This window comes from Chlorocebus sabaeus, chromosome 10, assembly GCF_047675955.1.
Source record: "Chlorocebus sabaeus isolate Y175 chromosome 10, mChlSab1.0.hap1, whole genome shotgun sequence".
Taxonomy (NCBI): Eukaryota; Metazoa; Chordata; class Mammalia; order Primates; family Cercopithecidae; genus Chlorocebus; species Chlorocebus sabaeus.
In genome coordinates, this window is record NC_132913.1 from 44,626,475 (window position 1) to 44,649,654 (window position 23,180).

A 23,180-nucleotide genomic window follows, 5' to 3' on the forward strand; every position below is an offset into this window, starting at 1 on the left:
TCATGCACCTAGAAGACAAAGTTAGGAGGCCAGAAACTTTCTTTATCAACTTTTTGGCTAGTTACACAATCTTGACCAGGTTATTTCATTCCAAAATTCACTAACGCTTCCATTTCTTTATATATAAATTATTATGACAGTCACTAATTTTTACTTAAGGAGATTTAGAGACAGCTCAATACCCATATGTTATCAAGTCTGTGAACTCCTTGAATGGTGTTACAAACAGACTAGGGTGGTCCCCTGATCCTTACCTCCTAATGTTCATGACTGTGTAATCCCTGCTTCTTGAGTGTGGGTGGGCCTGTGACATGTTTTTACAAACAAAACATGGTACAGTTGATAGGATGCTATTCCCACCTTAATGTTACATCATAAGGCGAGGTGATGGGAAGTCACTTAAGTGGTTATGTTACATGGCAAAGGCAATTACATTGTATTATTTAAGACTCTGTCTTGTTTGCAGCCTCTCCGTTTTTCCTCTTCATTGCCAGCTTTGAAGAAGCAAGCTGCCATGAATTGTATGGCCACCAGGAAATGATTCTGACACCAACCTGGGGAGCTTAAAGGCATACCCTTCTCCAATCAAGCCTCCAGGTAACAATTCAACCCTGGGCAACACCTAAATTGCAGCTTTGTGAAATCCTGAGCAGATTCAGCTAATCTGTGCCCAGACTCCTTGCCCACAGAAACTTTGAGAAAATAAGTATATTTTAGGCTTCTAAGTTTGTGGGGTTTTTTTTATTATTTATTTTTTTGAGATGGAGTTTTGCTCTTGTTGCCCAGGCCAGAGGACAATGGTGCAATCTCAGCTCACTGCAACCTCCGCCTCCCAGATTCAAGCGATTCTCCTGCCTCAGCCTCTGGAGTAGCTGGGATTACAGGCATGCACCACTATGCCTGATTAATTTTTGTAATTTTAGTAGAGATGGGGTTTCATCATCTTGGTCAGGCTGGTCTCAAACTCCTGACCTCAGGTGATCCACCCTCCTTGGCCTCCCAAAATGCTGGAATTACAGGTGTGAGCCACCATGCCTGGCAGTAATTTGTTAAATAGCAATACAAAAGCTAATCGTGCAAAGTCTCAATTAAGTAAGTAGTGTCTTTTAAGGTCCTCAAAGAAGTAAATGTCGAGAATCACCCGCGATTTTTTAGAAATATGCTTTTAAAACAATTATTTCTTTATGGTAGAGAGAAATGTAGGGAGAGAGACAGAGAAAGAGAGAGAAAGTCCTGACACTGAAAACTAGCATTCTTTATTTCATAAAGGCATCAAATTTTGATTTTGTAGCCCATAGGTATGTAAGGAAATGGTTATAAAATAACAATACTTTTATGATCTGAAGGGCTCAATGTAGTTGTGTATTACCTACTATTTTTAGTATGTATACATTCAAAAATGCCTGTACTTTGGTGATTAACACACACATACTATTTCTAAGTTTGATCTCTTAAGTGCAAACTGGGATTTTAAATGCTATCTGTATCATGCACTTAAGATATAAAATTATTACAAGGTAGAAAGTCATAAATAAAAGTTCACTTCCAAAAATATAATACTAATCTGTTGTCATGGTTGTGTTCTTCAGACACGTGATAAAGTAATTCCCAATCTACTTGATTCAAATTTGGTTTATCAAATGCCCTTCCAGAAAAATGCACTTTCATAACAGGTGGTCAATTAATGGAATTCACCAGTATTACATATTTGAGAACTTTCAAGTTAAAAAAACACTTTTCAATTTTTTTTTCCCAGTAAATTATATCAGAGTGAATCACTATGCACCAGAAGTTTCTTCTAAAGCCCCACTGAGGTCATAAATTGGTCTGAAAGCTATACTGTGAGAAATTTACCCACATTTCCACTAAACAAAAGCTAATTTTCTTACAGCTTGTGAAATATAGAACATGACATGCCCTTCCTTCCTGTACTTTGGTTAACCAGTACTTTTTTCTTTATTCTCAGAACATACCTTGACTCTAATTCTTACCGCAAACTAAAGTGATGCTTGCTCCATCTCTTTCTTGCCTTTTTTGTGTTTGAGGTCTACTGTCATATAGCAGTATTACACTTCTGTATTAAAGTCACAAGAAAAGCAAATGATCTATGGTCTGCTTTACCGTATGACCTATGTCATTCCATGTAGTTCTCAAAGCATTTTTTCACCTTGTAGAAGATTTCAAAGTCATCTTTCCTTAAATAAATGTGGTGTTTCCTTTCCCTGGACTTTGTGAAATAGGATAACAAGAAATGCTGAATTCGTGTAAGTAGACCTTTAGCAGGATGATTCTAGACTACGATGAGAAATGAGCAATACCAGTTGAATCATAACTGGTTTGCAAGCTCTTGTTGAATCATAACTGGTTTGCAAGCTCTTGTTGAAAATAAACGCATTGCTCATCATGTAGTTATTAAAGAACCTATATCTGAAACTTTTGTATGAGAAACAGAGAAATGTTTGTTTGTTTTCCTATTTACCCAAAGAAATACACTTATCTATGCAGTATCTATAATTGTACGTTTTAAGTATTCCTGTTGCGTAGAATAAAAAGTACTGTGATGATCACTAAACAGAACCAAAAGAATAAATGATATCTAGAATAGACTAGAGCAAGGAAGAACTGACTTCCAATTTAAACCCTGCCACTGACTAGCCTTGTGACCCTGAGAACATTTCCAAATTCTTGACTTGTTATCTGTATGCCTAACACCTACTATATAGTAATTGTGAGGATCACACGTAAAGTGTCTTTAGCCAACTAGGCATTCAGTAAATGGTAGACAGGATTGCTATTGTTTCTGTGAAAGGTGTGACACTCTGCCTTTCATATGAGTGACCCGCATGCACAGCCCACTGGATGTTTCTCAGTTCAAAGAGTTAATAGAAGGCAAGGCAAGTCCCAACTAGAAATCTTTTTTTTTTTTTTTTTTTTTTTGAGACGGAGTCTCTCTCTGTCGCCCAGGCTGGAGTGCAGTGGCTCGATCTTGGCTCACTGCAAGCTTCGCCTCCCGGGTTCACACCATTCTCCTGCCTCAGCCTCCCGAGTAGCTGGGACTACAGGCGCCCACCACTACGCCCGGCTAACTTTTTTGTATTTTTAGTAGAGATGGGGTTTCACCATTTCACCGTGTTAGCCAGGATGAACTCGATCTCCTGACCTCGTGATTCACCTGTCTCAGCCTCCCAAAGTGCTGGGATTACAGGCGTTAGCCACCGCGCCCGGCCTAGAAATCTTTTTATACTTTATCATTTCTTTGTTATCCTACATGCTTCCTTACCCTACCCTCTTTTTTCTCAAAATAACTCACTTCTTAATCAGAAGTTTACTTAAATTTAGCAGTTCTACTTAAAGTGAAGTGTTTCTGTTTCTCCCAAACACACACACGCACACACACACGCAGAGAGAGAGAGAGAGAGAGAAAGAACTTAAAATCAGCAGACTATTTATTACATAGTCCAGGTTGTCTACTCTAGAATATAGGTAATGAACAGCTGTGCCACCAGAACAGAGAATTCATAGACTTTAATGGATATTAAATAAAACATGGAGTAATTGAAAGGCTAGAAGTAATGTGATACTAACATAACCAATAGGCAAAAGACTGCTGAAGTGGTAGCTATTTAGAATATATGATATAGAGAAGTAATATGAAAAAATCTACAGGAGCAAAGTCCTTTTCCCAACTCTCACGTTTTGGATGTTAGACATTTGTAGGAAAAAAAATTGCAAAGTTGTAGGATTCGAAGAGTTCTAGATTTGCCATTAATGTTTAAGCAGAACAAAAGTTGAATCAGGCAAAAAACATGACATCCCCACCCACTTTGTTTAGACTGACTATAAAAAAGACTTTATTATGATCTTTGCAGCACCCATCTCAGACCACATCTTTCCATGGTTCTCATGAACCTTAACCCCTCCTATTAAATCTTATACTTCCCGCTTTATTGTCACTATAGATGTGAGAAAGGGTTGATGGTCATCTTTGTTTACAAGTCATTACAGGTTTGAACAAATTCAAAACTGCCTATTATTAAGCCTCCCCAGAAGCCACTGGGCATAAGCAAACCTAAGATTTTATAACTCACCAATTATCCTATAGAAAACAGTGCAGATTATTATATTCTGCCAAACGTTTATTCATACTTGACTCCAAAAGTTATCAATTATTCACAGGGATAATCTAGAAAATAAATATTAGTTTTGCTTTCAAAGACAGTACTGGAATGAGCAGGCACTTTCATGTTTGTTATATTAATTATTATTTAGTTTTCCTGTCTGCTTAGAAATTAAGCTGTTCAGGTTGAAAAATGATGTAAGAAGCAAAAACTATGACACAACAATTTAAATAAAGGTCACTATTGCTGTGAAATGGGATGCCAGTTTTGCAATTCTTCTGCACTTTCCCACCAAGCTGGGATGTGGGTGAGTCTAGAGATATTTGTGAAATAAGCCAATTTGAAAGGACACCACAATCCGTCAAAAGCGACTTTCTTCCTCTTCCACAGCACGATGAAGGCCAGGGATAAATTTCAAGAGTTGCTTTCGGACACTTCCCTTTCTGCTCTTCCGGGGCAGGGTCCCAAACGCGCTTGAGAAGTTGCCCTCCCACAAGGGAGACATGGACCCGCTGCTGGTGTTACTGATGCTCCGGTTCCTCCTTGAAGATGACCTCCTCAGAAAATCATCCCCCTCCTTGGGGATAAAGCACTCATCATCTGTGCTCGTCTGCCGACTGAAGGCACCCCTGCTGGAGTCCTCAGACACACACGTCTGGTAGCCATCTTCACTGTCCATAGTCATGGAGCTCAGCCAGCTCTTACAGCTGCTCTCACTGGATAATCGATTCCGGTCCACGAGGGCTGGGCCTGGCCCAGGCAGGGGTCCAAACAAAGACAATTCATCCACGTCCATGTTTTCCAAACTGGGGCAGTTAGCTGCATCACCTACAGCACAGAGAACAAAGTCTTCTGTGAAATGGACCTGTTCATCATTTCCTACAAATAAATACGCTGCACCAAAACTTCTCTTGGAATGACACAAGAAAGAGTAAGGGTGAAAAATACTTTTCAATGAGCTTTGGCGTGCGTGAATAAGTAACTGTTTATGAGGCCATTTGATAACCCGTATAGTAGGGTTTCCTGAACTATTGTTCATAGACCAAGGTTCCATGGTCACAAAAATTATAATATTAGAATAAATTTAAACAAGATGTTTCATATGAGAACAGTTCAACCCAACTGACAGTCTACCAATGTGACATCTGAATCTCCAAAATGATCATTTCTTCAATTTAAATAACCCTGAAACCTTTTATTATAATTCTCACAGAAAAGGGGTCCCATTGAATACACCTGGGAAATGCTATCATGATTTTCTCCATTTAGTTTCTCCGATTCTTAGGTACTGTCTTTTGAAAATAATTCTAAAATTATTATAAAATCATTTGAGGTATATAGAAAAAATTATGGAACAGATAATTCATAAGTGTTTCTTAGAGAAAGGATTTGTGAAATCAAATGTATCTTCCAACCTCAATATTCCAAGTTTCATTTTGGAATACTTAAATTCTCTGGAATGATACTGTACCCAGAAAGCATCTTTGTCCTCAAGTAAGTAATAATTTATTTGAAGAAATTGAATTTTATCTGCTTGGCTAAATTTTTTTCATTGATCCTTCACGACGTACATCTGGCTCTTCAAACTAGAATGTTAATCACATACCAATACCCTGTCCATACGACCCTCCCTGCTTCCACACTAACTGAGTTGGTTGGTATCGAGAGACAGAGAGAGAGAGAGAGAACTTGTAATACCAGCCTTGGAAAAACATAATCAGTAAGTGACTCTGCTTCAGAAAAAAATAATAGAATACTGCACACTCCAAAATGGTTTTATTTTGTACTGATTATCTTTACTGCTGCTCTCTTTTGTCCTTGGTTGATAATATAAAAAGAAACTATTTTTTCAGATGATTTGCAAGGTTGAGTACAACCAGCCCCACAGTGACTGGTCATAATGCTTTCCTTTTTGCTAATACAACCTACTTCATTTCATCTTGCAATGAGTGATGAATTTCTTTTGATTTGAGAGCAATTGCCTTATAGAATCACATGCCCTGGATGTTTACTATGCATCTAGAAAAAGCAGAACTCCCTCAATTGCTCAAAAAAATGTATACAACAATGACTTTATGAGGACCTGACCTAACAATGTTGTCTATAATACAAGGCCGTTCCTATAGAACAGCAAGAATTTATATTCACCAGGCCATTCAGGATGCTCCAGAAGTGGAAATGAGGCTAAAAAGCCCTCACATCTAAAGAAAGCAAGGAGGTGGCTGAATTTACAAGGCCATAAAGAAGTTTTTGTATTAAATACTTCTGCCTCTCTAACAAACTTCACTACCCAAAAAAGCTATTATGAATTTTTAAAAAATATTAAATGAAAATATAAAAAGGAGAAGTAACTTGTTCGTAAGTTTCAAACACTTCAATTAAAAAACACAGAACTTTATATCAGAAATCTAAGCCATAAATTAGTGACTAGTTAAGGATTAAATTGTTATCTTTTTGGTAAACAAATTGATTATCACATTTAATGGATATTCTAGGTTAGAGACTTAAGCTTGTGCTATTTAAAGAAGAGATAACCTATATTTCGCACCCACATAGTGGTTTCAGTGAATTATTTGCACACAAAAGTTCATTCCATTGGTTACATCTGTCACACAGCAAATAGCAAATTAACACATTTTAAACTCAACCCTTCCCTTAAAAATGCACTCAATGGCAAGAGCTATGCATTTACTGTTGTAATAATCTTACGCATTTCTGTCTTTGTCTTGGGGGCCATGAAAAAGAAATTCTCTGAATAAACGCAACTTATGCAATTTAAACAAAAGACAGGAGCTCTACCCAATAAGTGTGCAACCATTCCAGCTTTAATAGCTTCTAGAAACTATACAGCCCCGAGCCACGATTTTTTCAGAAATGTAATTCATTCACTGAAGTGGAAGGAAAGTCACGCAATCTTCCCCAATGATCTTCTAAAATCTCCAGGTGCCTGTTTTCGAGCGTGTGCATCAGTGTGCATGTGCGCATGCGCATCTGCGTCGTGTGTGTGTGTGTGTGTGTGTGTGTGTGTGTGTGTGTGTGTAGAGTAGTGGATCTGACTTGCCTTGAGCCTCCTCCAAATACAGCCACTCGAAAGCTCATGCCAAAGAAACACAGACACATTTCTTTGACCAGCACTAGTCAAATTTTTCTTATAATGATGATAATCTTAAAACAACTTAGAGGCAGAAATACTGAAAGAAGTAATGTTAGTGTGGTTTCTGAACAGGAAATTGCATTTACCATGAAGCAGACGATGTTCCTGTAACTGCAGAGATCTGTACTCCACCCATTTTTGTTTCAAAGTTTGCTGTGAGATTTAAAAAAAAAGGTTTTATTATTAGGAAACCCCAGTGTAGCTAGCAATTTAATCCTAGGTGTTGAGATTTGTCATTAAAATTTTTTACCTTTCTTTCTGGTACTACCAATCCATCTTATCCATTTAAAATATTTTTGCTGTATAAAAGGAGGATATTGGGCCAACAAGCTTTCTTTGAAAAAAAACAATAAAATATATTTTTATTTAAAAAATTATTTTAAAAAGATTATTTGGGTCTGTGAAAATGTACTTGCTGTTTAGGCAAGCATTTATACTCTAGGATTCCCACATCTGTAGGATGAAGACAATAATAGAGCCTAAACCCTGGAAATGTTATGAGGATTAGATGAGTGAATAGATGTACAATTTTTAGAACAGTGACTAGAACTTAGTTAACGCTCTACAAATATCATCATCAACATACAAGCCTGAAGACCTCCACCTCCCAGGTTCAAGCGATTCTTCTGCCTCATCCTCCCAAGTAGCTGGGATTACAGTTGCGCCCCACCATGCCCAGCCAAATTTTTGTAATTTTAGTAGACACGGGGTTTCACCATGCTGGCCAGGCTATTCTCGAACTCCTGACCTCGTGATCTGCCCACCTCGGCCTCCCAAAGTGCTGGGATTACAGGCGTGAGCCACCGCACCTGGCTTGGACAGCTATTTATTTTCCACACCAAAAAAGAGAACAGAACTGTCTGAAATGCTTCATTAGTGGGCTAAACTTAGAACACTGCTAAGTACCCTAACTTCTTAACTGCTTCCCTTCTTGGCTGCCCCAGCACACGAGAGCTGAGGCCCACAGTGGAAACTAAGTAGCTGCCACATGGGTCAAGACAGCACACAAGTCCTGGCCTATCCCACAGAGGGGACTGAGGCAATGGCAATGTAAAACAAACCAGGCAGAAGGCATCTGAAAAAAACACAGCTATAGGCTCACTCTCTCCCATTCTTTATCCTCTCCTCTTCCCCTTCCTTTGCCAGTTCAGGTCCCTATAGCGAGCCCAGCAAGTGGGCACAGCTCAGGTTTGCCTGTGGACTCTTATGCCAAAGGAAAGACAGCCTAGTTGAAACAAGCAGTCCTTCCCACAAAGCAATCTGCAAGGAGTAGATGAAGGCTAAAAAGGAAGAGGAAAAAAATGTATATTTAGGGAAGGATTAAGGGAAAGAAAATAATAAAATTGCAAGAACATCATTAAATGCTTGAGAGGAGCATGGCTTATTCCTCAGTCTTCAAAGATTGAACAATAACTGGGCAGAATTTTCTAAACCTTGATACTAGTAACATTTAACAGCAACCCTTATCGTTGCCAATATAAAATCGAGCAATAAATCAATCAAATGCTTGACTCAGTCAACTTCTTGTTCTTTCTGTACCATAATATAGTCTAGAATAGCTATAATACTGCTTTGAGGGCTGAGGGCAGTGGCTTACATCTGTAATCTCAGCACTTTAGGAGGTTGAAGTGGGAGGACTGGTTGAGACCAGGAGTTTGAAACAAGCCTGGGCAACATAGTGAGACCTTATCTCTACAAAATTCTTTTTTAAATTAGCTGGGTATGGTGGTACACACCAGTTCTTAAGAGGCTGAGAAGGCTGGGCACGGTGGCTCACACCTGTAATCCCATCACTTTGGGAGGCTGAGGCGGGTGGATCCCCTGCGGTCAGGAGTTTGAAACCAGACTGGTCCAAATGGCGATACCTCATCTCTACTTAAAATACAAAAATAAGACGGGTGTGGGAGCAGGCACCTGTAGTCTCAGGTACTTGGGAGGTTGAGGAAAGATAATCGTTTGAACCCAGGAGGCAGAGGTTGTGGTGAACTGAGATGGCGCAATTATACTCCACCCCGGGCAACAAGAGAAAAACTCCGTCTCAAAAATAATTAATTAATCAATTATTTTTTTTAAAAAGAGGCTGATGTAGAAGGATCACTTAAGCCTGGGAGGTTGAGGCTGCAGTGAGTTGTGATCATGCCACTGCACTCCAGCATGGGCAATAGGGTGAGACCCTGCCTCCAAAAAAAAAAAGGACTGCTATGCTGTCTTATTCCCAGCTTTTAACTATGTAAATCTGTGGTTATACAAAGGTCAAAATTAGGGACATAGGGACTATAAGGCAACAAGTACCTGGCATACGTACCAAACCCTTTCATCTTTCTTAAAGAGATTTATTTCCTACAGGAGACTAGAGTTCAGTGGAGGAGCATAGGGACAGGTCAGTAAAAACTAGAGACAGAAAGAAGAGGAAGTTACATTTCTGCACTTACTATCTAAAAATACAAAGTCAGCACTGGTCATATAGTCAATTTTTGGAAAAATACTGGTGTTGCAATATCTGATTTGTTGATTTGGCCCAGTCATTTCAGTTTGTCGTCACTTAAACCAAGAAAATACCAGTGTAAAGAGCAGATGTGTCAGAGTGACTAAGGGTTTTTCAACTGTAACCAAGCTTCCTTGTTTTTCTTTGGGTCTGTTTCTGCCTGTATTACTGACATCACAATTGTATATTTGGACATATCTGAGCTCTCATTAGATGAGAATTAAAGCACAAGTGAGATCTAACCCTGCTGGGCAGCATCACCTCACTGTGCCCAGTTGAGTGCCAGCTACATAGCAGCTGCTCAGTATATAACGGTTGAATGAATACATGAAAAAAATGGCTTCCTAAAACAACTGTCAGCTGTCACACATTGGTTCCAAAGAAGTTTGCAATGCTTTCAATCTACAGGATTGAAATACAGCTGAACATTTCCATGGCATTTTAGTACTTCAGTTGCATTTTCACTGATAACATGATATTTAATTTTCATAACTTCCCTAAAAAGTAACATTCAAAAATGAATATTCAGTGTAACAAAATATTTCCCAGGCACTACACACCCAATAAATAGCAGAAGTAGATTACAAACTAGCTCACCCAGCTAGCCCATTGGATGTGCTGTTTTCATGTTAAACATTTGAATCATAGGTCAGAAGAAAGGGAATCCCTGAAAATGTGGATCAGAAAGGACCACTGTTTCTAAAGAAGAGCCCCTGGCCTCAAGAAGAGTCTTTGAGGGAAAGAATGCTCACTTACACAGGACGCACAAAGTAAATGTCATTGTGTGGGGGGGAAACCAGCCTGACCTTGGCTATGGGTCAGACCAAGACATTTCTGGCTCAAGAGATAAATGGAATCTCATAATTTCAAGATTAGAAACAGGACAGACATGCAAGATAGAAAGCAGAATGAAACTTAAAGTCTTCTGGACACAGACAAACAGAAATAAATTTTTTGGCAATACATGGTTTAAATGCACCTATCTGAAACACAGGTCTGAGCCAGGTTTTCTGCTTAAGAAAAAAACATTGGCTGAAGCTCCATCACTGGGAAAGGAGGCTGAGAAAAGCTGCTGCTGCTGGCTATGGCTCATGTAGAGCTTGTATGAAGAAAGGCAGGAGTACCTAAACACAGCCTCATGGCTTGAGCCAAACAGCTCACTGAGTCTCCAGGGAAGGCATGTAAGCCCCCAGACCTGGCTCTGGATTGGTAGCCTTGAAATGCTGAGTGGGGCCAAGCATCCAATTATCACTTTGTGCTGAAGGGAGAGGCTATATGCCATGCGAGGGAAGTAGGCAGTCTAAATCCCCAAACACTCACAGATATTTAATGATAAAAAAGATTTTAAAATTGATAATTTTTACATGGATTCTCTAAATCAAATGAAAATAGAAAAGTGTTCAAGGCCTGGTGTGGTGGCTCATGCCTGTAATCCCAGCACTTTGGGAGGCCTAGGCAAGCAGATCACCTGAGGGCAGGAGTTCGCGACCCGCCTGCCCAACATGACAAAAATCCTGTCTCTACTAAAAATACAAAAAATTAGCCAGGTGTGGCGGGTGCCTATAATTCCAGCTACTCCAGAGGCTAAGGCAGGAGAATCCCTTGAACCTGGGAGGCGGAGGTTGCAGTGAGCCAAGATCATGCCACTGCACTCCAGCCTAGGTGACAAGGGCAAAACTCTGTCTCAGAAAAAAAAAGAAAAGTGTCCAAAAAAGACTTTACAATAAGAATGTTTCTAATCCTCTGAGAGATAAATAAGATCAATGTTTATAAGAACAAGAACTTTGGAATGAAAAAAACAAGAACAGATAGACATGAAAAAGAACTACGAGATAATAACAAAGTAATTTTTATAACTCAATAGAAAGAACACATTCTACACAGAACAGCTAGCAAGAACATTTCTGGAGATGTTACTAAAGAATTCAGAAATAATGTAACCCAAAAATATAAATAAAGACCTATGAAATAGTCATTAGGAAGCATGAAAGATAAATCAAGAAACTATGTCTAATATGAATTCCACAAGGTAATACAGGAGTGGTGTAGAAGGTATATTCCAAAAAGATTGAGTTGATAGTTTTCCAAAGCTAAAGAAAGTCTTTGAGCAGAAAGAGCACTATAAGTTCTACATAGTATAAATTTAGAAATGAATCCAGAACTAATTACATTGTAGTAAAACCATAGATCAGTAAGGACAAAAGAATATCTTAAAGCAACCAGAAAAAGATTTAAAGATGGCCACAAATATTGGTTTTCTAGAAGATCCAAAAATAGAAAATTCTGTAGAGAAAATTATCAAGAAAAAAAAAGAAGCATAAAAAGTGGTACAAGATGCAAGAAAAAAATGGGGTACACTCAAACAATTTTTGACAAAAATTTAAAACATCAGAATAATATTTTACCATCAACTCAGAAATTTTAAAACTTTGTTAACAAAAGTATAAGTCACTAAAACTGGCTTTAAAAAAAAAAAAAAAAACAGAAGTCCTGAGTAGTCTCTCAACTAATAAAGAAATTGAAACAGTTCATTAACAGTATTCCCATCAAAAAAGAATCCTAAACCAAGATGATTCAGATGGTATTATTAAAATTCTGCCAGAAAATAAGAAGAGGAAAACAGGTCATGCTAAGAGTCTAGTAAACTTGATACCAAAACTTAAAAAGATAATCTAAGAAAAGAAAATTACAGGCCAGTCTACCTGAAAAATGAGACTATCTTTCAAAATCCTAAATAAAATACTAGCAAATCAAATCTGTAATTACATTTACAAATTATAAATTTCAAGGATAAGCCAGGTTGGGTTTATCCTAGAAATGAAATGGTAGCTTTATACTAGAATATATTTGAATTTCATTCACATATTGACAGAATTTTTTCAAATGAATAAATGAGAAGACCAGCTTAACAGATGCAGAAAAAAGTATTTAATAAAAGTTAATGCACAAGCACTATAAACACTACCAGCAAACTTCGTATAGAAGGGAGTCTCCTTACTCTGAAATATAGCTCATTCCTAATAGAAAAGAAATTAGGAAAAATTTTCTTTAAAATCAAGAATAAAACAAGGATGCCTACAACTATGGTTTCTATTCATCGTTCTGTGGTAGCTCCTAAGCTGTGAAGTAAGGTAAGAAAAAGAACCAAAACTCATTCCTAACAGATAGTTATTATCGCTACAGTAAGTCCAAAATAATCTACAGATAATTCATTAGAGTTATTAAAATAGATATTACTATTCTATAATTTAGCAAAGTGTTTGAATATAGTGACAGCATAGAAAAATTAATTTCACATGTCTATTAACATCAATCAAAACTAGTTTTTCTAAAGAAGCGATAATAAGAACAAAAAACATAAGGTACAGAGGACTAAGTCTAACAGAAGATGTATAAGACCTATGTCCATAAAATTATAACCTTATTGAAAGACTTTCAAGAAAACAACAAGAAATGGTAAGATCATCTATCCATAAAAAACCTAATACCATATTATGTTGTTTCCTCAAATTAATATATAATATATATAATTATATTGTATATATAATTATTTTATATTTATATATTTTTTTTTATAGTGTGATCAGAGCCAGGAATGGTGGCTCAGGCCTGTAATCCCAGCAATTCAGGAGACTGAGATAGGAGAATTGCTTGAGCCCAGAGTTTGAGACTATAGTAAGCTATGATCACGTTGCTGCACTCCAGCAAGGGCAATAGAGCAAGACCCTGTCTTCAAAAATAGATAAATAAAATGTGATATCAATCAAAACACCAACATTTATTTACATATAATCTGCTTTTATAATTTATATAGATGATCAAAGGACCAAGAATAACTGTGCCCAATGTGATATCAAGATTTATTATAAACAATTTGAGATAAACAAATTGACCCATGGATCATATTAGAAAGCCTATCAGCAAATCCATGCATATGTGGTACTTGCTTAAAAATAGAGGTTTTACTGCAAGTCAGTTGAAGGGGAAAGGGGGACTACAAAATAAATGCTACTGGAAGAACTGGTTATTAATATGGAAAAAAATTAAATTGGAATTTTCCCCATACCTCATAATATATACAATTTTATTCTGGATGAATTAAGGATGTTAAAACCTTTAGCAGAAAATATAGATTACCTGCCAAAAATAATTAGGAGCTCTCTCATAAAAAAAATATTAAAGGAGTAATATATTCAAAGTGCTAAGGGAATTAAACACCTACTTAGAATAATTCAATTACCTATCAAAACTGTCCTCCAATAGTAGCAGTGAAATAAAAACATTTTTCAACAAAAATCTACTTACCCCCACAGAAGGAAGTACTATAGCAAGATAGAAAGTAAACCTAGAGGTAAGGAGTAGAATGCAACAAACAACAGCAAACATTCAAAAGGTACAAGTTGATGTATTTCTTCACTACCAGATATAGAACAAAAATCTGTATTTTGTACTTTAAAAAATTGATACAAATTCTCTAAAGTAAGTATAATAAGGAATATAGGGTCTTAAATGGGCATTTTAAACATTGTATGGTGTTCATGATGTTCTGGAAGAGGATGGAGATACTGAAAAATTCATATATTGGTAAGTATGTACATTAAAACTTAAGATAAAAACATGCCAAGAATAGAAATTGCTTAAAGGAAGGAAATAATGATTTGTGCAAGTTAGTACTTTATTCCATAGAATATAACCCTATTTTTCATTCTTGTTTTCAATATTTCTTTTTTCTAAGAAAAGGTGAAAAAAAATAAACTTTTTAAAAAAGATGTTCACTAAGATTATCTTTCTTTTGCAAAAACAAATTAACTTTAAATTCAAGTACAATATGAAGCATTGTTTACTACTCATAAAAATGTAGTAACAAAAATCTTAGAAATGTTTTCTTTCAAGTCAACAATAAGATTATCATTATTTACAATATATTGATGATCCTAGCCAATGCTATAGGAGAGGAAAAATAAATTAGTTTCAATAATTGAGCTAAAGGGGTGCAAAATTTTACGATCTGCAAATGATAAGAAACCTATATGGAACATATAAGGAAATCTATAAAAAATATTATTAGAATAAAGGGAGTTCAACACAACTGGATTTTTAAAAATTTCAACAAAATCATTAGCAATAAGTGGCTGAAAATTTAAAAGATTAATATAGCAAGAACAACAAGGAAGTAAACAAGACTGAATATAATAAAAGACATGTAAAAATATAGGAAGATAATTACAAAATATTTTTGAAGTCCATGACAGATCTGAATAAACAGATTGAGATCCTGAATTCAAAGTGAGAAAAGTGAAAGCCATAAAGATTTTAATTGCTCTCATTTATTTTATGAATACAATTCAATTCCTATCAAAATTTGAGCAGAGGTTTTTTCGAGGAATTTTATAAATTGATTCAACAAACCACAGAAATAAGCACAGTGGCAAGAGTATCCAAAACAATGCTGATGAGGAAAGCAAGATTTGTTGATGAATTGGATGTGGAGGAAGAAAAAGATACAAAATAAAATCCACTCTCTTGGGCTCAATAATTAATAAGCTCATATTTCATGAAGAAAACTAATAAATTTCAGCTGTTGCTAAATAAAGACGAAGTAAGCAAGCTGCCTATAGTAAACTACAGTCTCTGCTCAGATTGGCTACCTCGTCACTCTGCAAGGGGGAGATTGGGATGCAGAGGTCACTGAGACAAACAGAGAGGTCTTCCGAACTATAACTCAGATGCATGAGTGAGGGTCTGGACTTCATGGCTTAGGAGACCCTCATCAGTCCAGAGAACTGAGATTTTTAAAAGCCTCAAAAAGCCATCCCAGGGAATTTTCACTAAACATCCTGCATTATTTACTATCTCTTGGACGCTAATTTCTTCCTCCTTTGAAGTTGCTAATGTATTTGCCAATGAAAGCAGATTCAAGGACAGTCACAGGATTGGACGGACAAGGTTTTTGTTTTAAGAATGAGGCAGAAGAGAAGGACTTCAAAAGAGGACATGGAAAAAGTGAAAAACCCAGGCCCTCCAACACACTTGGGAAAATAATGACCTTTTTCGTCTTAATTCCAAACAAAATGTAAATCAACAGAGATCACAGGTGCACTAATGAAGAGTTCTTCAAGTGGCGTGCCTTCCTGTTGCCTTTCTGAGCCTCATAGACACACAGAAGGAGGAAGGAAGAAAGTGATTTACACTGGTTTGCAGAATTTGATATTCCTCCGAAGGTAATTGTGTGGCTCTTGATAATTCAGCAGTTTAGATTCATCACGACATTTCTTTTTCAAGGGCTATCTCAGTTCCTCAAATAGATCTTTATTTTACCACTCACACATTCAAGGATGAAAAATGTGTCTTGCTGCATTAAGTTAAATTACCTTTAAAACCTGCAGCTTTGCTTCAAGCTCTGTTCTTTTCAGAATCATTGTTCCATTAAGAGTCTCTATCCTGTTTTAAGAAAAAAAAAATAAAAAGAAGAAGGTGGGGAGTGAGTAACATGAGTGATTCATTTAAATAAGTACCATATTATGGAGTACTACACTTTGAGCACATACTATACTAAAAACGAAATATAAATGTTACAGTTCTCATGGCACTTCGAGTAGCTGGACCAAAGCCAAATCTTCTGATAACATTCAGAGAAAGAAAATGGGGGAAAACTCCCCTTGAGAAGGTGGCTATAAGAAAGGATCCTAGTTAATTTGTGAACGATAGCTTATTTTATAGAAGTCACTATGTGACAATGATGGCTGCTCTCTACTAGAATCTGTTCTTGTGAGGATGAGCTGAATGACCTCACTCACTTGGTAAACATTGATTGGGCATCTACTATGTACCAGATTCTAGAAACCATGCTGAACACAAGGAGCACAATAACAGAAACAATAGGAACTAGGGACTTTCACAACCATGGAATTAACATGCTACTTCTTGAAAGAGGGAGAAATCCTTTCCTCCCTAGGATTCTAGGAGCCTTTACCTCTGTAAATCTCCTTATAATTTTGGTACTAGAAGAAAGAGAAGTACAACTACTATGAAATAATAACCTTCATATGATTCTTTCATCTCAAAACATTCAGTTTACAAACTCTAATCCTAGAATTATCGACTTACCAGTGTTCTGTTCTTCCTACACCATACACATTTCTAAAACTAAAATACTGGTTCCATTCTGAGTGATTTGATTTGTTCTGTGTGTTCAAGTTAAAGGCTTTTATTTTGACTACTAAACCATCAATCTGAATATGATTTAAAAATTTCATTTGTGAATCACACACCAATTTTTAAGGTGTTGGTTCAGGTTCCTTCTTGTAATTAAGCTGTAACTCTATAAAGATACAAGGAATTTTTCAAGACATAGTAAAAGCATTAAATGTGGAGATCAGTTTTCCTCTATTTCTAATAGCATCGTGCCAGGGATAATCAGGTGGTAGCAAGCCAAATGCTCTCTGTTTTCTCCTTAAGGTGATGTTGACTCTCTGAGAAATAACGGGTATCCATATGAATCTGTTTCATTGGGATTGAATGTCAATTTGACCTGCTGAAGCAATAGATGTGTATGGGCAAAAGTGCAACCATTGATTTGGCCATTTTGCTCAGTATTTGCACAGACTGTCTCCCATTTTCCTGAATTTCCAACAGTTACCTCCATCTACCACCCCTATTTACCTATGATCTACCCTCTTCACCCATGTGGAACATGCTTTCTGACTCTAACCACCAGCAGTTCCCCTCAGACTCTGCATGGTTCCTCTCCTTTGGATCCAGGGTTCTCTAGAGCAAGAACACCTCATCCTTTACCCTGAACTCACAGGACCTATAGAGTTGGACTCAATTTGTTACCACCACCATCTTTCATATCTACTCTCACAAACGCCCAAAGCATCCTTTGAAGTTTTAGACCAGAATCACTGAAGAGCATCCAGCAGATTTTCTACTGGCAGCTTCCAAGGAGCAGTCATAGCTGAAAAGGACAGATCCTGGCATCCAGAGCAAGTGGTCAACTCCCAACCCTATCACTTACTGGTTATGTGACCTTAACTAAGTCCTCTCTAAGCTTCAGGCACTTCATCTATAAATAGGAATAAAATTAACCTCACAGGTGGCTGTGAAGAATAAATGAGACAACATAGGACCACCTCAATCAGAATAAAACTCAAACTTGTTGGCATGGCCAAAGAGATCCACGGTCTGTCCCCAGGCCAACTCTCTGGCTTCATTTCTTATTATACTTTCTCTAATCCATCAACTACCAATTATACTGCCTTTTTTTCTTTCCCTTGTACATGCCAAACCCATTTTGAGAACTCAGAGACCTCTCTCTTTGCCTGAAGTGCTCTCACCAGGAGTTCATTTGGCCATCCTTCTCTTCATTTAGATCTCAACTCAAATATCGCCTCCCCAGAAAAGACCACTTTACACATCTAAGCCAAACTAGCAGCCTCCTTACCCAGCATGACAGGCCATTGCTGTTTTGTACTTTTCTCATAGTAGTTATTAATAACTGAAATATAAACATTACTTAAATTTCAGGCTTTTCTGAGCCATTTCCTCCCATAATTATTAACGTACGAAGAGATTCTTTATCTTGGTCTCTCCTGAGCCTATCACAGAGCTGGAAACATAGTATTTGCTCAATAAATATGATTTTAATGAATGAGCGAATTTCGTCATTTAACTATCCTAATAAGATTTTATTAGGTGCTAGTATTGTTATGGTAGAAAAATCAGTCAGACCTCTAACTGGGAAAGCCACTGTTCTATCAAGAAGTTTGGGGCCGGGCACGGTGGCTCATGCCTGTAATCCCAGCACTTTGGGAGGCCGAGGCGGGCCGATCACGAGGTCAGGAAGTCGAAACCATCCTGGCTAACACGATGAAACCCTGTCTCTACTAAAAATACAAAACATTAGCCGGGCGTGGTGGCGGGCACCTGTAGTCCCAGCTACTCGGGAGGCTGAGGCAGGAGAATGGCCTGAACCCGGGAGGTGGAGTTTGCAGTGAGCCGAGATCGCGCCACTGCACTCCATCCTGGATGACAGAGCGAGACTCCATCTCAAAAAAAAAAAGTTTGGAATATTTGGAACACATGGTGTGAGTATGTGTGTTTCAGGGTGGGGAGGGTTGAACAGACTGTTCTTCCTTTCCAAATGGAACACTGGAAGAGAAACACAGGTGGCTTGTCACATAAGACGAAAAACTCAGCCCTTCTGACCTTTTATTTGTTTTAGCTACACAGGATTATATCAACCATGAAAATTGGATCAGTTCCTCCCAGTTTAAAGAGAATGTGTGCCAGTTTAATTGAATTTAACATTAAAAAATACATTTTAAAGGCCATCCTTCCCACACAGACGTTTGGGCTATTGATATCCTCTGACTTCAGATGTTGACAGTATGTTCAAGTGTGAGGAATCTTGAGAAACAAAAGGAACTGATAATGTTTGTACCCCACTCTAAAGCTCCAGTGCACTGCCTCCCCCTGTCTTGTGATGCTGAACAAAAAGCCTATTTATTCACTCATCAGGCATTATGAGAAAACATAACATTTTGAAGCCCCATGGGAACTAGACAGATAGTTACGTTAGCAGGTTTCCAGACGATCTGATCAGGTCAACAACTTGTTTGTAGGTAAAACCTTCTGTGCTCACACCATTGATATTTGCAAGGACATCACCTGGGAGATGCCAAGAAAAATGAGTGTTATGTTGGTTAGTTAAATAATCCCTCCTGACATGCAAATGAAACAAGCAGCTCCAAGTCTTAAAAACATAAAGGAGCCAAGAAAACTCAAAGCAACGAATACATCCTGACCTTCACTCTCAAAACATTTTATTTTCTTTCTATTTAAATGATTCCTAACATGAGCAAAAATTTAAGTTACCAGCTTGCAGGCCAGCACAGTGAGCTGGGCTGTCCTCCTGTATTTTGCATATCAAAGCGAACATTTCCGAGGAGCAGGCATTCTGATTCTGGGGCCTGTAAGACTGTAAAAATTAAGGTGATATATAGTTACTATTTAACAACCTCAACATCTATTTGCCAAAATTTAAAATGGTGTCAACTATCATTAAGCAGTATAACAGGTAAGTCCAAAGGACAATTTGGAAAGGATTTCCACTATAAACTGAATCAAGGTATCAATTTTGCAATTCTGCCAGACAATCTGTAGCCAACTCCATTCATAAAGACATCTGTCATGAGAAAGAAAGTGAAATGAAAGTGGCTCAAGATTTTATATTTTCAAGCCCAAGATATCACCTGATGCTGTCATAATTACATATTTATTTTTAAAAATTGAGTTTCTCATTTCCCAATGGGATAAAACAACGATGGCCAAGTGCAATGAGAAAAATCCCTATGTGGTTCTCCCAAGCTAAAACACTCATTATAGGAGTATGAAATTGTACACATGCAGCAAGGAGACATGCCAACAATGATTATTTTAAATCAGAGTTCTGCACATAATGACAATCTGCCCTGCATTTATTCAAAAGTACTATAATTGACTCAATTACCTTCATTTCTGAGCACCCTCTGGTATGCCTGTCCTGAATCCTCACCGGTTCATTAGTCACCCAACTAAATTAGAAAAAGTTAAGCTTTGACTCTTGCCTCAATTAGGCACAAGAAGTTTGGTGGTGGTGGTTTTTTTTTTTTATTTTTAATTATACCAAAACACTGAATAAATGTTTGCTAGATATAGTGTCCCAATGACCTATAACAAATATAATTTTCTTTTTTTCACACATTTAAATTATGAAGTCTAGTCCCACTTAGAAGCAAAATCAGTGTTCTGAGTAGGGTACGTCTTTTAAACATCTGATTCCTAAAATTAAGCTACATTAAAGTACTACTTCCTTGCGAAAAAGTTAATGTCTGATGTTCATTCTTTCTTATTCAATAATCCCCGAGGCACCACAAGTCAGCCACATGCAAGCAACTTCTAGAAACTTGGGTCTGTTCACCTCTAAAGGAGTTCTATCTAATCTATAAGGCACTTAGAATCCCTATATCTTAAAGGTAGAAGGGACTTTAAAAGATCATGCACTATGTTCCCATCTATGTCAGAAACTTCATTAACAGCTTTCCTGCCAGGTGTCTTCTCAGTATAGCCTAGACCCTTCTGGAGATGAAAGACTGAACTAGTTCATGTGGTACATGAACAAAAGATATAACTGACACTCCTTTGGGAAACCACTGTTCTAACAATTCTCATTAGCAGTGAGACTCTACCCTCCATTCCCAGAGATCAAAGTGAGTACAGTGCAGTGGAAACATGTTGATTTATGTAACTGGCACCTCCATATATGTTCACATTGGGTGTAAAATTTGGTAGTTAGACATAGAAAAAAATAGAAACCCCAAAGCTACAGAAAGTATTAATTGGATACTTCTCTCCCTTCTCCAGTCTTCTAGCTCCTACTAAGGGATCAGTGACACAATGATCACCTGCATTTCTTAGAGACACAAAGATCTCGTTGTCCTTTCTCATGCCCAGTTACATTCATTCTAACACCTGTCATTTGTGGATCTTCTATTGGTACCAAGCACATCACTAGGTACATTGCATGTATTGTTTCATTTAAAACTCCTAAGGACCCCATAAGGCAGTCATTGAGAGGATATGAATTCAGGTGTGCATGAGTCCAAAGTCTGCATTCCTATCGGGCTGCATGATTCTCATAAGCAGCATAAAACTAGCTCCCATGGAGAACCATGGATCTGGTCTCTTCCAAAGTGTCATTCCTCTAGTAGGCCACATCCCAAATACGTACTCACACTGTATGCACAATATGGGTACATGAGATTCTATCTGATTTTCAAAAAGTTCCCGGAAGCATGTCTCCTATTTGTTGACTGCTGCCAATCTGATGAGTACTAGGGAATAGATTACGGTGTGTATTTGACAATGGGGAGCATATACCAGAGGGAATTTACAGGGGTAAATTTACAGGTTCCCGCATCACTGAGATAACACATGCATGCTGCCATTTAGAGGTGCCCTTAGTTCATGTTGATCTACAAAAGTTCAGTGGTGGTGTGGCCTGACATAGTTTTGACTCTTGCTGCATGAAGAATAAGTGTTTATGGTATGGGAGAAAAACTTAAGAAAGTAGTGACATATAATATACATATATACACATATATATGATGTCACTACTCATTGTTCAATGAGTAGTGACATATATTATAGCAGTGTAAGAAAAATAAAGACAGGTGAGTAGTCTTTCATCCTGTTTTCAGTAGCCACTGCTGCACATCCTTGAGGATAATTCTCCTTTAAAAAGAGGCAGTGACAAAAAGCAGTGTCTCTACAACAGAATAGGGAGTAGTTCATACGACTGGGGAATAAGAGGGAGTACCATGCTTCTAAAACCTAATAGATTTCACCAATTACTGTGGTGAATTACAGATTTCACCAAATTTAAAAGTAGAAGAGTTCAGCAAGTGGAAGCAATCCTCTTTTCAAAGTGCCTTCTCTGTCTTCATTGCAGCTAGAGTTCCATTTTGTTTCTTTACTCATAAAACATGTTTTACTTAGCAGTTTCCTGTTCCTAATCTTAAAATACACACTGACTTTCCAATTGTGGGGCTGATATCACACCAAAGTTTTCTGAAAGCAGCACTAAAGCTAAGATCTAAAATCTGATATAGAGTGTAAGAATATGATTATGCAAAACACATCCAAAAGACATGCAAACGTACTACGGAAAAAAAAAAAAAAAAAAAACAGAAATGCTTAAGCTACTACTGTCGCACTTAATTGGGTTAGATTTCACTTGACCTACCTCACCCACTTTACCAATGTGGTCATGAAAAAGCAGACAGCAAATAAGCAATGAAATTCTTAGGCAATTATGCTGAAACTTATAAAGACTTAAAAATTTCCTACAGCATGAGGCAATCTGCAAGTAGAGCCAAATGTTCTCAAGTGTTTCAAATAACAATTATAAAGCATTGTCATTAGGGGAAAAAAAGCTATAGGTTTCTCATCATGTACAATATGAACTCTTTAGCAGCAAAACGCACCAGGAGCTATCCATGAATATATGCATTCCATATACACAGATGTATAGTCTTTCGAGTGTCTCTTGAATGCCAAAGTAAATATTTAAAATCTGATATACAGTATAACAATATGATTATGCAAAACACATTCAAAATGCAAATATATCAAATGCACATCTGTAAAATGTATTTCACTCTCTTATCTAAGACCTGGCTGGTACCAACCATTTCTGATCAGTCTGGGACTTAAGGGAAGACCGAAGTAACCAAGCACAAACTGTTGAACATATCTCGGGGGTTTCATGTTATCTTCAAGTTTTCCTTCCTTAACAGTACTCAACACACTGAAAAACTACCCCCAAACAAGCACACACTGAATAAAATCATAGACTCCATCATTCTCTAATCCTAACTTCATT

At 37.4% G+C, this 23,180-nt stretch overlaps 1 protein-coding gene across 6 annotated transcripts in view; it reads right to left on the reverse strand.

Annotated features, from left to right (window-relative positions):
- Positions 1 to 3,510: 3,510 nt before the first annotated feature.
- CYTIP (cytohesin 1 interacting protein) overlaps positions 3,511 to 23,180 on the reverse strand; it is a 77,181-nt gene continuing 57,511 nt past the window's right edge. For all 6 annotated transcript variants that reach the window (XM_073019703.1, XM_038002099.2, XM_007965017.3 and 3 more), the window contains 5 exons: positions 19,634 to 19,736; positions 19,333 to 19,426; positions 16,129 to 16,198; positions 7,359 to 7,425; positions 3,511 to 4,946 (listed from right to left, as the gene is read on the reverse strand). In XM_073019703.1, the coding sequence (XP_072875804.1) occupies positions 4,480 to 4,946; positions 7,359 to 7,425; positions 16,129 to 16,198; positions 19,333 to 19,426; positions 19,634 to 19,736 (801 nt within the window). In that variant the 3' untranslated portion in view covers positions 3,511 to 4,479. The remainder of the gene's footprint in view (positions 4,947 to 7,358; positions 7,426 to 16,128; positions 16,199 to 19,332; positions 19,427 to 19,633; positions 19,737 to 23,180) is intronic.